Source organism: Peromyscus californicus, unplaced genomic scaffold (genome assembly GCF_007827085.1).
Source record: "Peromyscus californicus insignis strain IS unplaced genomic scaffold, ASM782708v3 Scaffold_24__1_contigs__length_46423439, whole genome shotgun sequence".
Taxonomy (NCBI): Eukaryota; Metazoa; Chordata; class Mammalia; order Rodentia; family Cricetidae; genus Peromyscus; species Peromyscus californicus.
The window spans coordinates 45847452-45864497 of record NW_026294535.1 but is presented as its reverse complement, the minus strand read 5'-3'; the positions used below and the strand labels follow the sequence as shown (position 1 = coordinate 45864497).

At 36.7% G+C, this 17046-nt stretch overlaps 1 protein-coding gene across 1 annotated transcript; it reads left to right on the top strand.

Annotated features, from left to right (window-relative positions):
* The first annotated feature begins 5930 nt into the window (after positions 1-5930).
* LOC128120075 (olfactory receptor 6C70-like) lies at positions 5931-6881 on the top strand. The gene has a single exon (XM_052753828.1). It carries the CDS (start codon positions 5943-5945, stop codon positions 6879-6881), a length of 939 nt encoding a protein of 312 aa, XP_052609788.1. The 5' UTR covers positions 5931-5942.
* Positions 6882-17046: the final 10165 nt, after the last annotated feature.

The window sequence follows — 17046 nt, the reverse complement described above, 5'->3', positions numbered from 1 at the left end:
ACAGAGGCCAGAGTCTAACATCAGGATGGCTTTCCTTGATGACTTGGCCTAAACTGTGAAATATAATCTCTTATTGAGCCTGAAGCTCCCTGCTCCTGCTTGGCTGGCTGACCAGTGAATGAGATCCCAGGAACAGCATCCCTAGGTTACAAGCACACTGTATTCAGCTTTTATGTTGGTTTTGGGGATCCAAAGTCATGATTGGATGTTTACATAGCAAACACATTACCCACTGTGCCAACTCCAGTCCCCAAAGTGATTATTTTTAATGTAACAAACATTATGGTACTTTATATCATTATATTTGTAAAAATGAAATTTTTGGATGGAAATTATACTATGATAGTCCTTGATGGTCTAGTAATCACTGTATAACCTAGGCCTGCCTGTTAGTTTTGACAATCCTCCTGCCTCAGCATCTTAAGTAGAGCTGTACTTTTAAGATAAGTTCTCACTATATAAATAATCTGAGTTGAACTTGTCATCTTCCTAACTCAGTTCCCAAGTAGGTCACAACCTCCATCTAATAAACTTGTTTTAATTCAGTGATAAATATGAAAAGCCTATAGGAGTTTTTAAGTTGCTTTGCATGTTTTTAAATTGTTTGTTCTTTTCCTTGGGGACACCATCCCCTTAGATTTCCTTTAGAGAGGCCTTTGTACTGTTTAAATAATTAGAGGCTGGTATTAGCTAATTTCCAGCAGATAATTTCAGCTATCATAAATTTTAGGAAATTGTGTCCGGTTGGATTAGTTAACGATATATGTATTATCTCATGAATTATCTGGTATTTTAAAAATGGTTTAAAAGAAATCCTTGTTATCTAAGGCATGAGCTGAGATGCTTAGAGATGTGATTGCAAATAAATATCACTGATTTAAAAATTCACATCTTAACAGTCTGTTTTTAATTAACCTGAAAGATTCTTTTATGCTAATCTTCCTGTCCACAAGATTAAATATTGTTTTTAATGAGTATATTTTCCTTTAAGTATGGTTGTTCATATACTCAAGAAAAGATGATGCTAACATGTTCTTTAATGGTAAGTTAAATAGTAAAATTAGTTTCCTTTAAAACATTTCAGCATAATTAACTCATAACAAAACAAAATAAAAAGACAACATGAGCTTGGAGGGGAGAAGGGGAGGGATACCAAAGAGAGATAGAGGGCAGTGATGAATGAATATGATTGTATAAATGCATGGAATTTCTAAAGAATGAAACATACTGTTCAAAATTTTAAAGAATAATTATATACAAAATGAACTTACATAAAATGGAAATGATCCAGTTGTGAAACTTTGGTGTTTTTTTTTATAGAGTACTAATAATTCCTCACCTATGTTACAACTCATGAAATGAAGGGAAAAGCCTGCTTCGTGTACTTGCATTAAAATTTCTAGTTTTGCATTTTAAACCAGAAATCACACTGGAGAATTGTGGAGAAAATTGTGCTACTCCTGTTAGCTAACTAAAGAAAAGCTAGGCAGTGTTAGAAGTCATTCAAACATGAAAGGATAGAAGTTATGTTTTCCAAGAATATCAAATATACATCTTTTAGTTACATTGTTAATTTTTTTTAAAAAAGTCCTTTGGAAATGTTGATTGTGAACAATGTATGTTTGGGCAAGCATAACTTACTGATAATTTCTAATTGCCAAATTTCAGTTGTTGAAAAACAAATATCTGTTTCCTGGGTTTGAAAATAGTTGGATACTCACGTTTGATTGCAGAAATGCTAAATGTGTTTTGCTGAGAAAGAAGATGGATATATTTGCAAAGAGAAAAGTACCAAGTGAAGACCGGGTCAAGGAATGAGGTAATGATCTAAATCCATTTTTAAAACTCTATTTTGAATGTATCTTCCCTGTAATTTCTATAAGACACAAGCAGGCTTCCTGGTCTCTGGCTCTTGTAATTTATTTGCCCCTATTCTGAGAATTTCCCTGAGCCTTAGGTGTAAGAGTTGTGTTGTGTTGTATTCATTGGGGGCTGGACACCCCATGTTCTCTGTATTTTGACCACGTGTGGTTTTCTGTGATGGTCTCTATCCACTACAAATATAAGTTTCTTTGATGATGTGTAAGAGCTACACTTATCTGTGGGTGTAAGGATAACATTCACAAGGCAGTTAGTAATAATGCAGGTCTAGCAAACTGACTGTGGTAGGCTCTCCTCTAAGATCCATGACCTCACTACCCCTTGGTGATTGGCTAGGTTTCCAGTACCAGGCATGATTTCCTTCCTGTTGAGTGGACATTAAGTCCAATTACAGAACTGTTGATTACCCCTAAGATATGAATACTACTATTTCTTCTACCAAAGTACTACATTGCAGGGCTGGTCATTGTTGGGGTTTATAGACATCAAAGTTGGATAGGACTACTGATTGCTTCTTCCCTACTTGGAAATTTTCAAAAACAATCAAAGGAAAAAGGACCACAAATTTTAGAGGGACTAGGGGAAGTATATGAAAAGGGCTGAAGGGAAAAAGTTGAAGTGGGCAACAATGTAATTATGTTCTAATTAAAAATTTTAAAATATAAGAACAATGTTCTGTATTCAGCAATGCAATAACAAAAACTTCCTAAAACAGAAAAAGGTTTTGATTGACAAAACATAATAAAAGATCAGTAATATAACTAAATATTTTAGTTTCAAAAAGTCAAAGTATATTTCGAATTTCCCTCACTGGGTTATGTTCAAGTTTTCTTAGAAATAATTTAGTAATTATACAAATTAATAACCAAGGCTTAATCGGGATAGAATAAAAATGAGATAGACCTTAATTTTAGCTGAAAGCATGACTAGATAGATCAGTCAGTAAACTCACAGTTGTTTCTTTCCAGTATTAAAATATGAGGGCAATAAAAGATTTATTTGGTCTTTTTCTTGGATAAAATATTTCTAAAATTGACTGGACTTCATCTCATAATATAATCGAAGTATAGATTAAATGCTACTGTTAGGAATTTCACTTTTGAGTGTTACCATTTTTGTAGGCATTTTGGATATCTTGGGCACATAAAATTTTCAGACATTTAGAAAAGATATAATTTATACAAAGTTCTTTAGAATTCTGCATCTGAAATACTGTTAGATATTTTTCATTAATTGTCTATTTAGTGATGTTCTTACATTAAACTAAATAATAAAATTATTTTTAAAACTATTTAAAGAATTGCTTAGCATTAAATATTATGATTATATTTTATCTTTTACTTAAGGTCATGGCATTTAACCTATACATAACCTTGACATTCAAGTGTTTGTTGTTTTCTGAAATGGATGATTTTACCCTATTAATTCGAAAAATATTTTTATTAATACATGCATTCAAACTTTTTGAACTGTCCTGTTATAATTGTTTCCTGTTATATATAACAGTTCATTCTAAAGGCCAAACCAAATCTGCAAAAAGTAATAGATTCGTCTATCAATTAATTATCTGGGATAAGTAATTTTAAAAGGAAAATTATTTATTCTTAGAGAACACTTCATATTATGATTAATAAGTCCTTTGATTCCAATTTATTGAAGTTAGAAAATACGTTTTGAACAACTCTTAGTTTTCATTGTTCTTATGTTCTTCCTACTCTTGTAGTTTACTCCTTGAGCTCTTCAAATATTTTGTTATTATTGTTACTTTTATGTGGGGGGAGGTATGTGTGTCTGACATGAGTGTACGTGCCGAAGCATATGCTCTGTATATGGTCAGAGACTTTGGAGAGTCACTTTTCTACATCTTCCTTTGGTTCCCTGGCTCACACTCAGGGTCAGCAGATTGTGGGGCCAGCATTTTATATTCTTCCCCAAACCATCACACTGGACCCAGTAATTTTTTATTCAAACTGGCTACTTAAGTTTTAATAAATACATATGTCATAGAAACACAAAAAAACAGACAGCTAAAACAATCCTGAATAATAAAAGAACTGCTGGAGGTATCACCATCCCTGATTTCAAGTTCTACGACAGAGCTGTAGTGATAAAAACAGGCTGGTATTGGCCCAAAAAATAGATCAATGAAATCAAGTTTAAGATCCAGACATAAATCCATACACTTACAGATAGCTGTTTTTCTTTTTGTTTGTTTGTTTTTTGTTTTTTGTTTTAAAGAAAGAAGCCAGAAATACTCACTGGAAAAATTATAGCATCTTCAAAAAATAGTGCTGGACAAAGTAGATGTCTGCATATTGATGAATGCAAATAAATCTATGTATACCACCCTGCACAAAGCTCAGCTTCAAATGGATCAAAGACCTTGAAATAAAAACCAGATACACTTACACTGAATGTAACAAAAGAGAATGTGGGAGGTAACCTGAAATCACTGGCATGGGAAAAGACTTCTGAACAGAACACCAGTAGAACAGGCACTAAGATCAATAATTAATATATGGGATCTCATGAAACAGAAGCTTATGTACTTATAAGGACATGGTCATTTTTAGGTCAGCCTATAGAATGGGAAAAGATTTTTAAAAATTATATATAATAGAAGGATATATCCAACAAGCATAAAGAACTCAGAAAATACATATCATGAAAACAAATAACCCAATTTTAAAAATGGGGTACAGATCTAACCAGAGAATTCTCAAAAAAGGACGCAAATGCCTGAGAAACACTAAAAGAAATATTCAACATTTTTAGCCATCAAGAAAATGCAAAACAAAAAACATATTACATCCTTCAAAATGCTCAAGACCAATAAAACAAATGACAGCTCACGCTGGCAAGAATATGGAGTAAGAGAATCATTCATCCATTGCTGGTGGGAGTGTAAACTGAGATAAGTTAATTTTCCCAGTATAAAATGCTCAACGATAGAATAAAAATTTGAAGAGATCTCTGATATCAATTTTAAAATTCTAATAAGCATGTTGTACTAACAGTATAATGTTTATTACATTCTATTTATTCTTCTATAATAATCCAACTAAATTCATTTGCTGCTGCTCTTTCACCATTGGTAGTGGGATACACTGAGAACATACGCTTGCAAATGAAAAATGTTATCTGAATGTTGTAGTCTCATTCAAGTAATACATACTTTCTATACCAACTCTTCTTTTGGTTAAGAGTCACTTATTGGAAAATAAGTAGTTGCTGGAGATGCCTGAAAATAAAAGTCATAAAGAGATTTTGCCAATTTGTGTCTTAGTCTCACAACATTACATGGGGAAATTAGGTTTCAAACCAAGAACCTATAGGTGGGTAGAGACCACAGGAAGAGGTAATACATTTTCGATTTCCTGTTTTATTTTTATGATCTTGATTACAAATGACAAAATTTTGATGTTCAAAACAATTATTTGATGTTTCGCATTTTTGGTAAATTGGGTTGTGATTATTTAATCAGATCTTTCAATATTTTATATTGAACTATTATTTACTTTGTCATTTAAACTTAGATATCTTGATTGTATTCCTCTACTATGTTGTCTGTAATTCAAAGAAAAGCTGAGAGAGGTAATAAGACTTATACTATAGTGTGAAATTTAAAAGTTACTAAGTAAGCTATAGATTTAAAATCATTATACTTGCATAATTGTCCTTAGATAAATAAATAATCTGGTATTTAGTGAATTATTTTTGATTCCCAATGCAAAGCTGTTTATTAATTTAATAGACCATTGATAAATAGTTACAATTAACTCAAAGTTTAAATTGAAAGATCAGAAAAACTAAGCTCTTACTTGCTCAGATTAATTTCCAATAGTGAATTGAATTCTCTATTACCTTTAAAGTCTTACAAGAGAAATGTTGTCATATAGTTACCAACATATCTCTAATATCCATGAATATTACATTTGAAAGGGCTGTGTTTAGGAATACGGATCCCATAATTTACTGTTTACTGGATATACACCTACTCATGTGGATTTTAATTTTTGTGTCTTTTTATTTCTAGAACCCGAGTGAGATCACTAAGAGAAATGAAGAACCATACAGGACAGATAGAGTTTATCCTTCTTGGACTGACAGATAATTCTCAGTTACAGATTGTAATTTTTTTATCTCTTTTACTAAATTACTTGCTGAGTATGCTAGGGAACTTAACCATCATTGCCCTCACTCTATTAGATCCTCACCTCAAGACACCAATGTATTTTTTCCTCCGTAATTTCTCTTTATTGGAAATTTTATTCACAACTACCTGCATTCCCAGATTCTTAATGAGCATTGCGACCAAGAAAAAGACAATTTCCTATAATGCCTGTGTATGTCAATTGTTCTTTTACATATTCTTGGGGGCCACCGAGTTTTTCTTCTTGGCTACCATGTCTTATGACCGCTATATTGCCATCTGCAAGCCTTTGCACTATACATCCATCATGAGCAGCAAAGTTTGCCATCAGCTTGTCCTGGGTTCTTGGGTAACTGGATTCTTAGTGATTTTCCCGCCACTGATTATTGGCCTTGACTTAGATTTCTGTGCTTCAAATGTCATTGACCACTTCCTTTGTGATGTTTCTCCTGTCCTACAACTTTCTTGCACAGATACACATTTACTAGAACTAATTGCCTTCATCTTCGCTCTTATGACACTCATTGTCACATTAGTAGTAGTAATCCTTTCTTATGCTCACATTGTCAAGACGATTATCAAATTCCCTTCAGCTCAGCAAAAGAAAAAGGCCTTTTCCACTTGCTCTTCTCACATGATTGTTGTTTCCCTCACTTATGGGAGTTGCATATTTATCTACATAAAGCCATCAGCAAATGAAAGAGTTGCTTTGAGCAAAGGAATAGCTGTGCTCAACACTTCAGTGGCCCCTTTGTTAAACCCATTCATTTATACACTAAGGAATAAGCAGGTTAAACAAGCCTTTGGAGCAGTACTTAGAAGAATATTTTCTGCTTCAGAAAGATAATAACATTTAATTAAATGATTAACCTAAAGCATGAAAGGAACTTTAGGCATTAAACTAATTTGAAATTTTATTTTAATTATAAATACCTAGAATTTAGTTATTTGTATAATTTTAATTTGTCCAAGGTTAGAAATTAATCTATTATGTGCATTTTTATTATAATTTTCATTTATTCAAGATTAAAGTCTTTCAGTGCTAGAAATATAAAATCCAAAATTGCTTTGATCTATAAGCATATATTAATTCAATAAACACAAATAATTAAACAACTGTTACTTAAAAGAAATGTACTTTATCGCTCTTAAGTTTTATCCTTTAAAAGCCTTTGATAATTATAATTTTGTAATTATTCTACATGCTAAAAGTGATCCAAGAAAGCTTACTCCTTAAAAATAATTTTATGGGTTAGTTTATGAAGTGATATTTTTAAAAAAGAAAGCACTATTTCCTGTTAATTGAATAATGTAGTTCAGTTGTATGGTATTTTATTATTTATATTAGATAAAGTTTAAATTGCATAGAGAATAAAATATTATTTAGTACACAGAGCACTGACTTCACACGGTCTTCTTTAGGTTTAGTACCATTGCTGAAAGCAGTCCTTTGCCCCTGAAGACTGATGCTAACCTGGTTTACAAATGAATCTCACAAATCTCACAACCACAAAGGCCAACAGTCTCAGGGTGTGCTCAGGCTCATGAGAAAGCTGGTCATGATTCAGACTGGTGTAGATGCTTGCCATACCTCATCTTAGTGTGGTGTGGGGCAGCTCTAGAGGACACGGTTTTCCTCACTGACATGAAAATAGCTGTGCTGTCTAAGACTGGAGAAGAGGCTAAAGAGTCTCCTAGTCACCAAGCTCTGTTGGGCTCTACCAAGGTCTAACAGCCACAACAATCTGTGCAATCACTAGAAGAAGAAGAGTGCGCTAAGTCAAAATAAATCTGTCCCTGTGAACTTCAGGATTCAACCAGTTAGAGCACCCAATTGAAAACTCTGACCTAGGAATGAAAGGCTTTGGGTTTTCTTTGGAGAAGGACAACAGGGATGCCTGTTTCTGAACTGTAAAGCACAGGCCACAGGAGCTTTCATTCCTTGCTCCCTGGCAAGTAGTGTCTTGCTTTTTTCTCTGTTGTCTGAGGTTGGGGGAAGGACAATGGAAGAATTCAGTAATGGTGATTGCGTCTGTGGATTCAGGCCTGGAGGCATTATTGTATTCACCCTCATGCTGGGTTTCATCATGCCAGGACTGTTACTGGGTCTATAAGGCATAGACTTAATCCCTTCTCTTCCTTAGAGAACATCTCTCTCCATGCTGCTCAGACTTGGAAGAGGTGAGATGTAGCAAATTTGCTCCATGCTGTTTTTAATGCATCTTTTGTTGTTTTAAGCCAAGGCACTTACTCTCAATGTGGCTTCCATATCTCTTGTGAAGGAAGTTGGATGTGTGGATATTTCCTCATACTGGGTGGCCTCGTTCAGCCATATTAATTACTGTTTAATGAAAGACTAGACAGACACTGCAGCTTCCCTAGACAGGCTTAGCTTGTGCTGTAGTTTAAAAGAAAACAGACTTCTCCAGATGGTTTTAGGAGATGTCATGGGTGGTCATATATTCCCAATCTAATTTAATTAAATTAATTAAATTAAATTAATAAATGAAGTAATCATGAGCATAAACAAGTAATAAAAGAAAGAAGAAAGACAACCCAAAAGGTGAGGGGAAGAGGTAAGAAGTCTAATAATAATAGAAGGCAAAAGAAAAGTGACCTTGAGGCACAGTATTTCTAGACATGAAGTTTAGAAAAACAATACCCTGAGTAGGTCTTTGAATTGAAATTTCTCTCCCTAGTGTGGAAACATGATCACAGGATCCCTATAATCCATATGAGAGTCATCTAGGAGGCTTGAAGATGCTGCTTTGCTTTATCTCCAGGAGAGGGAGCAAACCTGGCCAGGTAGCTTGTGCTTACCTGTGGTGTGTGTGGTGTGTGGTACCTTATAATTACCACACTGAAAAGAGAGGAGGGAACTTCTTTCTTTATTTTAATTTTGAATGTTTTTTTTTTTTTTATCACAGAGGTAGATTTCAAGATATGCCTCATTTTCAGAAAATCCTCTTTGTCCCATAAGATGTTGCCACACACTGTATGAGCTATTTCAATTTACTTTGTTAAAGAAAGACTGCATTAAAAAAAAAAAAAAGGATTCCTAATGATATTCTGCTATACTTATAGGTTGGTGCCTAGCTCAATTGTCATCAGAGAGGCTTCACCCATCAAGTAATGGAAACAGATGCAGAGACCTACAGCCAAACATTAGGTGAAGCTTTGGAAATCCTGCAGAAGATGAGGAGGATGTATTGTAGGAGCCAGAGGGGTCAAGGACACTGCAAGAAAACCCACAGAATCAACTAACCTGGGCTTACAGGGGCTCACAGAGACTGAATCAACAGTTAGAAAACCTGTATGGGTCTGAGCTATGTCCTCTGCATATATGTTATGGTTGTGTAATTGGTCTTCTTGTGGGACTCCTACTAGTGAAAGCACGGGGTGTCTTTCACTCGTTTGTTGGTTTGAGTGACCTTTTTCCTCATACTGGGTGGCCTTATTCAGCCTTCAACTTGATATGCCTTGTTTAGTTGATATCCATGGGAGGCCTGCCCTTTTCTGAATAGAAATGGAGAAGTGGATGATGGATAGGGCAGAGGGAAGCGAGGATGAGGGAAGACTAGAGGAGAGGAAGGAGGGGGAGACAGTGGTTGGGTTACAAAAAAATAAATAATAATAATTTAACAAGAAAAAATATATTGGGGATATGGGAGAAAACTATTTTCTGGTCTGTTTTTTGGTTTCTGCAAAGTACGTTACCTTAAAAAAAATTAAGAATAGATTTAATTGGTTTAAGACACAAGCTATCCAAATGTTATTTTTTCTCAAAAAATAATATCTGAATTCATCATAAAATAAACACATATAAAAAGTTTTAAAGAAAAAGGAAAGACTGCATGAAATTCCTCCAGTGATGAATGATTTAGATGTGGAAATAATAGTGTTAGCAACAGTAAGAAAACCAATCATTCATTTTCCGTGCAATACTCTTATTAGAAGACACTCAGCTTTCTCTCAGTTATACAGAAAATATGTCTTCCTATATGTGACACCCTATAATATATATAATCATCATAGTATGATTGATATGAATAAAATATTATTAAGCGTGGCTCTTTATAAAGCGAAGGGTTAATCTTCACCATCACAAATTGTTAGATCTCGGCCTAGCTAGATGACTCACTGGGTAAAAGTTCTTGCTGTGAAGCCTGATGACCTGAGTTTGATATCAGGAGCCTCACTAACCCTACACTGTGGTGTGCACACCAACATTCTCTACCAACAATAATAATTAAATAAACCTCTAGAAAAATTTGTTTACATTTGATATATCTTTGCTGACTTTTAAAGGTTTTGATATACATTAGAAGTAGATTTACCTTCATTCAATGTTTTTCTTTCTGTAGGTATGTGTGCTTTCTGTCCATTTAAGTTAGCTAGGAGGAATTGTCAGCAATAAGCTTGAAAGTCTTGCCTATATCTAGGAAATATTTTCCATTGACAGTCATCTAGAAATATCTCTATCTCAGTTCAACTTCTTGGTTGAAAATATAAAACAAGATATACAAGTGCAGTCAACTATTATGAAAATGATAATTATTTTAATATTGTTGAGTTTAATTGAAATGTTTTAAGCATTATCACAACATAAAATTTGTGCATTCAGTATAACATCATCTCTTATTTATACCTGAAAAATACCTGCGTTCCAAAGAATGGTAAATGATGTCATAAGTATTTCAGACTTGTAAATGATAACTACAGAGCATAAGCCCAGTGGCCTCACTTCAGCATTCATACACTTATTAAACATCTACTGAGGCAATCATATGATATTTCTTTTATTCTGTACATATAGAATACATAATTATTTGTACATTCTGAAAAAAACTTTATCTTAAAAACTCATACTTTTTTAAAAAATGTTTAAAAACTATAAACAAACTAAGTTTAGAAGAAATATCAATGTACTAAGTCATTGTACAAAAATTCCAAAATAACATCATGTTCAGTGGAAGAAAACTACATCCTCTTCATACATATTATAGCTTTCAGTGCAGTATGTTTGTGGGACACCTGGGTGTGTAAACAAATGGGTCTATAATTCTTTTTTTTTTTTTAATTTTGCAATACAATTCAGTTCTACATATCAACCACGGATTCCCTTGTTCTCCCCCCTCCCGTCCCCCTCACCTCCCCCCCCAGCTCCCCCCATTCCCATCTCCTCCAGGGCAAAGCCTTCCCCACAGACTGAGATCAACCTGGTAGACTCAGTCCAGGTAGGTCCAGTCCCCTCCTCCCAGGCCGAGCCAAGCAATCCTGCATAGGCCCCAGGTTTCAAACAGCCAACTCATGCAATGAGCACAAGACCCGGTCCCACTGCCTGGATGCCTCCCAAACAGATCAAGCCAATCAACTGTCTCACCCATTCAGAGGGCCTGATCCAGTGGGGACCCCTCAGTCATTGGTTCATAGTTCATGTGTTTCCATTCATTTGGCTATTTGTCCCTGTGCTTTATCCAACCTTGGTCTCAACAATTCTCGCTCATATAAACCCTCCTCATTCTCGCTAATTGGACTCCCAGAGATCCACCCAGGGCCTAGTCATGGATCTCTGCATCCAGATCCCTCAGTAGTTGGATGAGGTTTCTAGCACGACAATTAGGGTGTTTGGCCATCCCATCACCAGAGTAGGTCAGTTCGGGCTGTCTCTCGACCATTGCCGGCAGTCTGTTGTGTGGGTATCTTTGTGGATTTCTGTGGGCCTCTCTAGCACTTTGCTTCTTTCTATTCTCATGTGGTCTTCATTTACCATGGTCTCTTATTCCTTGTTCTCCCTCTCTGTTGTTGATCCAGCTGGGATCTCCCGCTCCCCCAAGCTCTCTTTCCCTCGACCCTCGCCTTTCATTACCCCCACTCATGTCCAGGCTGTTCATGTAGCTCTCATTCCATTTCTCTGTCATTGGGCGATCCCTGTGTCTTTCTTGGGGTCCTGTTTTCCAGGTAGCCTCCCTGGTGATGTGAATAGCAGACAAGTCATCCTTGTTCCACATCTAGTATCCTGCTATGAGTGAGTACATACCATGTTTGTCTTTCTGAGTCTGGGTTACCTCACTCAGGATGATTTTTTCTAGATCCATCCATTTGTCTGCAAACCTCATGATGTTCTTGTGCCTGCTATTGGGGATCTTTTCCTTCTGTTCATTTGCCGTGTCCAACTTCAATATGATGGTTTGTGCTTTATCGTATTAATTTTGTTATATTTGGTTGTTATCTCTTAAGGGCCTGTTATTTTCTAATAAGAGACAGAAAAGTAGTAGATCTGGATAGGAAAGTAAGTAAGGGAAACTACGGGGAGTAGAAGGAAGGGAAATTGTAATCAGGATATTTGTATGAGAAAAGAATAAATTTTTAATAAAAAGAAGTATAACTATCATTTTTTCTAAATCATATGAATTCATATATAGAAAACCCTAATGAACACATAAACACACACACACACACACACACACACACACACACACACATACACACACACACACACACACACACACACACACACACACACACACACACACATGAACACACACACAAATGTAAACCCAGGACCAGAAAATTGCCTCAATAAATTCTAAACAAAATTTCATGGTGTTCAAACATGATGACCCAAGTTGGTCCCCAGAATCTGTGTAAATGCCAGATGCTGGGGCATGGATCTGTGATACAAGCACTACTATAAAGAGATGAAAGATAGAGACAAGAAAATTACCCAAATGCTCTAGGTACTGGAGTACAGGATGCAAATGAATAAACAAGGAAGACCCTGCCTCACCAACGTAGAACAGACACCTGAAAGTTAGCCTCTTACTTTCTCGATTACACCATGGAATATCTGGAAAACCAGAAACAAAATACAGAAATGGGGAGGGAGAGAGAAAATAATTTAAAAAACCTGATAAACTCAGTAAAGTTGCAAAATAAAAAATCAAAATACAAAAATCAGTAGCAATCTAAACCTCCTGACACAGACCTGGAATCCCAACTACTTAAAATACTGACAGAGCCTGGAAAATTTAGTGAGTGTACCACAAATCAAACTTAAAATAGTGTCCAGGGAGGGATAGTACAGAGGATGGATGCTTATTTGCTAAGCATTTTTTAGGACCTAGGTTAAATTCCAGTGCTGTACATAAACAAAAATCTAATCTAAACAAAGCCAGGTACAATGGTATACACCTTTAATCCTAACAGTCTGGAGACAGAAACAGACAGATCTCTGAGATACTGAGCCCAGCCTGGTCTACATGGTGAGTTTCAGAACTGCCAGTGATATGTAGAGAGGCCCTATCTCAAAAACAAACAAAAAGAATCATAAAAACTAAGAAAATGATCATATTTAGAGTAACATGAGAAAGATTAAATACTTAGAAAAAATTTGAGAAGATGGAGACATCCACACTAAAAACTGTGACATAAGTAAACAGAATTCCATGTTCTTTACTAGAGGAAAGTATTATTATTATTTTTTTAATTTTAATTTATTTTGCAATACAATTCAGTTCTACATATCAGCCACGGATTCCCTTGTTCTCCCCCCTCCCATCCCCCTCACCTTCCCCCCAACCCCCCCCCCCCCATTCCCATCTACTCCAGGGCAAAGCCTTCTCCACAGCCACAGACTGAGGTCAACCTGGTAGACTCAGTTCAGGTAGGTCTAGTCCCCTCCTCCCAGGCCGAGCCAAATAATCCTGCATAGGCCCCAGGTTTCAAACAGCCAACTCATGCAATGAGCACAAGGTCTGGTCCCACTGCCTGGATGCCTCCCAAACAGATCAAGCCAATCAACTGTCTCACCCATTCAGAGGGCCTGATCCAGTGGGGACCCCTCAGTCATTGGTTCATAGTTCATGTGTTTCCATTCATTTGGCTATTTGTCCCTGTGCTTTATCCAACCTTGGTCTCAACAATTCTCGCTCATATAAACCCTCCTCATTCTCGCTAATTGGACTCCCAGAGATCCACCCAGGGCCTAGTCATGGATCTCTGCATCCAGATCCCTCAGTAGTTGGATGAGGTTTCTAGCACGACAATTAGGGTGTTTGGCCATCCCATCACCAGAGTAGGTCAGTTCGGGCTGTCTCTCGACCATTGCCGGCAGTCTGTTGTGTGGGTATCTTTGTGGATTTCTGTGGGCCTCTCTAGCACTTTGCTTCTTTCTATTCTCATGTGCTTTTCATTTACCATGGTCTCTTATTCCTTGTTCTCCCTCTCTGTTGTTGATCCAGCTGGGATCTCCCGCTCCCCCAAGCTCTCTTTCCCTCGACCCTCGCCTTTCATTACCCCCACTCATGTCCAGGCTGTTCATGTAGATCTCATTCCATTTCTCTGTCATTGGGCGATCCCTGTGTCTTTCTTGGGGTCCTGTTTTCCAGGTAGCCTCCCTGGTGATGTGAGTAGCAGACAAGTCATCCTTGTTTCATGTCTAGTATCCTGCTATGAGTGAGTACATACCATGTTTGTCTTTCTGAGTCTGGGTTACCTCACTCAGGATGATTTTTTCTAGATCCATCCATTTGTCTGCAAACCTCATGATGTCATTGTTTTTCTCTGCTGAGTAGTATTCCATTGTGTATATGTACCACATTTTTTTTATCCATTCTTCAGTTGAAGGGCATCTAGGTTGTTTCCATGTTCTGGCTATTACAAACAATGCTGATATGAACATAGCTGAACAAGTGCTCTTATGGTGTGGTTGAGCATTCCTTGGGTATATGCCCAAGAGTGGTATAGCTGGATCTTGGGGGAGATCGATTCCCAATTTTCTAAGAAAGTGCCATATTGATTTCCAAAGTGGTTGTACAAGCTTGCATTCCCACCAGCAGTGGAGGAGAGTTCCCCTAGCTCCACATCCTCTCCAGCATAAGGTGTCTTCAGTGTTTTTGATCTTAGCCATTTGACAGGCGTAAGGTGGTATCTCAGAGTTGTTTTGATTTGCATTTCCCTGATGATTAGGGATGTTGAGCAATTCCTTAAATGTCTTTCGGCCATTTGAGTTTCCTCTGTTGAAAATTCTCTGTTTAGTTCTATAGTCCATTTCTTAATTGGACTGTTGGGCATTTTGATGTCTAATTTCTTGAGTTCCTTATATATTCTGGATATCAGTCCTCTGTCAGATGTGGGGTTGGTGAAGATCTTTTCCCATACTGTAGGCTGTCGCTTTGCCTTGTTGACCGTATCCTTTGCTCTACAAAAGCTTCTCAGTTTCAAGAGGTCCCATTGATTGATTGTTTCTCTCAGAGTCTGTGCTACTGGTGTTCTATTTAGGAAGTGGTCTCCTATGCCAATGCGTTCAAGACTACTTCCTACTTTCTCTTCTAGCAGGTTCAGAGTAGCTGGATTTATGTTGAGGTCCTTGATCCACTTGGACTTAAGTTTTGTGCACGGTGATAGAGATGGATCTATTTGCAGCCTTCTACATGTTGATATCCAGTTTTGCCAGCACCATTTGTTGAAGATGCTTTCTTTTTTCCATTGTGCACTTTTGGCTTCTTTGTCAAAAATTATATGTTCATAGGTGTGCGGATTAATGTCAGGGTCTTCAATTCGATTCCATTGGTCCACATGTCGGTTTTTATGCCAGTACCAAGCTGTTTTTATTACTGTAGCTCTATAGTAGAGCTTGAAGTCAGGGATCGTGATGCCTCCACAAGTTGTGTTATTGTACAGGATTCCTTTGGCTATCCTGGGTTTTTTGTTTTTCCATATGAAGTTGAGTATTATTCTTTCCAGGTCTGTGAAGAATTGTGTTGGTATTTTGATGGGGATTGCTTTGAATCTGTAGATTGCTTTTGGTAAGATTGCCATTTTTACTATGTTAGTCCTGCCTATCCATGAGCATGGGAGATCTTTCCATTTTCTGACATCTTCTTCAATTTCTTTTTTCAGGGACTTAAAGTTCTTGTCATATAGGTCCTTCACTTGCTTGGTTAGTGTTACCCCAAGATATTTTATGTCATTTGTGGCTATAGTAAAGGGTGATGTATCTCTGATTTCCTTCTCCTCTTCTTTGTCCATTGTATATAGGAGGGCTACTGATTTTTTTTGAGTTGATCTTGTATCCTGCTATGTTGCTGAAGGTGTTTATAAGCTGTATCAGATCCTTGGTGGAATCTTTGGGGTCGCTCAAGTATACTATCATGTCATCTGCAAATAGGGAAAGCTTGACTTCTTCCTTTCCAATTTGTATCCCCTTAATCTCCTTATGTTGTCTTATTGCTCTGGCTAGAACTTCAAGTACTATATTGAATAAGTATGGGGAGAGCGGACAGCCTTGCCTCGTTCCTGATTTTAGTAGAATTGCTTTGAGTTTCTCTCCATTTAATTTGATGTTGGCTGTTGGCTTGCTATAAATTGCCTTTATTATGTTTAGGTATTGGGAAAGTATTATTAAATGGCTTCTTTTCACAAAATGATAAGTGGATTCAATGCAAAATCCTATGAAAATCTTACAGCACTTTTCACAAAAATAGAAAACAATTCAGTTAATATGGATTGCCAAAAGAGTGCACATCAGGAGACATCATACCTCCTAATTTTAAATGAATGAATGAAACTGCAGAGTCAATGTGCCCAATGCACAAAAATAAATGCAGAAAGCCTACAGGTGTATATGACCTGAAGCAGGGAACTTTCCAGAAAAAAATCCTTGGGGCCAGCTTCACAGCAAGATACCCTTAGCAGTGTTTCCTCTTCTATGACACAGATGACAGTTCAGACATAAATGACTCCATCAAGGACACAGTTCAGACATAGATGACTCCATCAAGGACACAGTTCAGATATAGATGACTCCATCAAGGACATAGTTGAGACACAGATGACTCCATCAAGGACACAGTTCAGACACAGATGACTCCATCAAGGACACAGTTCAGACATCGATGACTCCATCAAGGACACAGTTCAGACACAAATGACCCATCACGCCCTTTGGTGTGAGAAGCTTCCAGAGACACAGGTTGGTCCCTCCTTTAAGAAATGTCCTTATAAAAATA

What these genes read in the sequence shown, in the direction of transcription:
- LOC128120075 (XM_052753828.1), top strand. Translation starts at nt 5,943, where the DNA reads ATGAAGAACCATACAGGACAGATAGAGTTTATCCTTCTTGGACTGACA.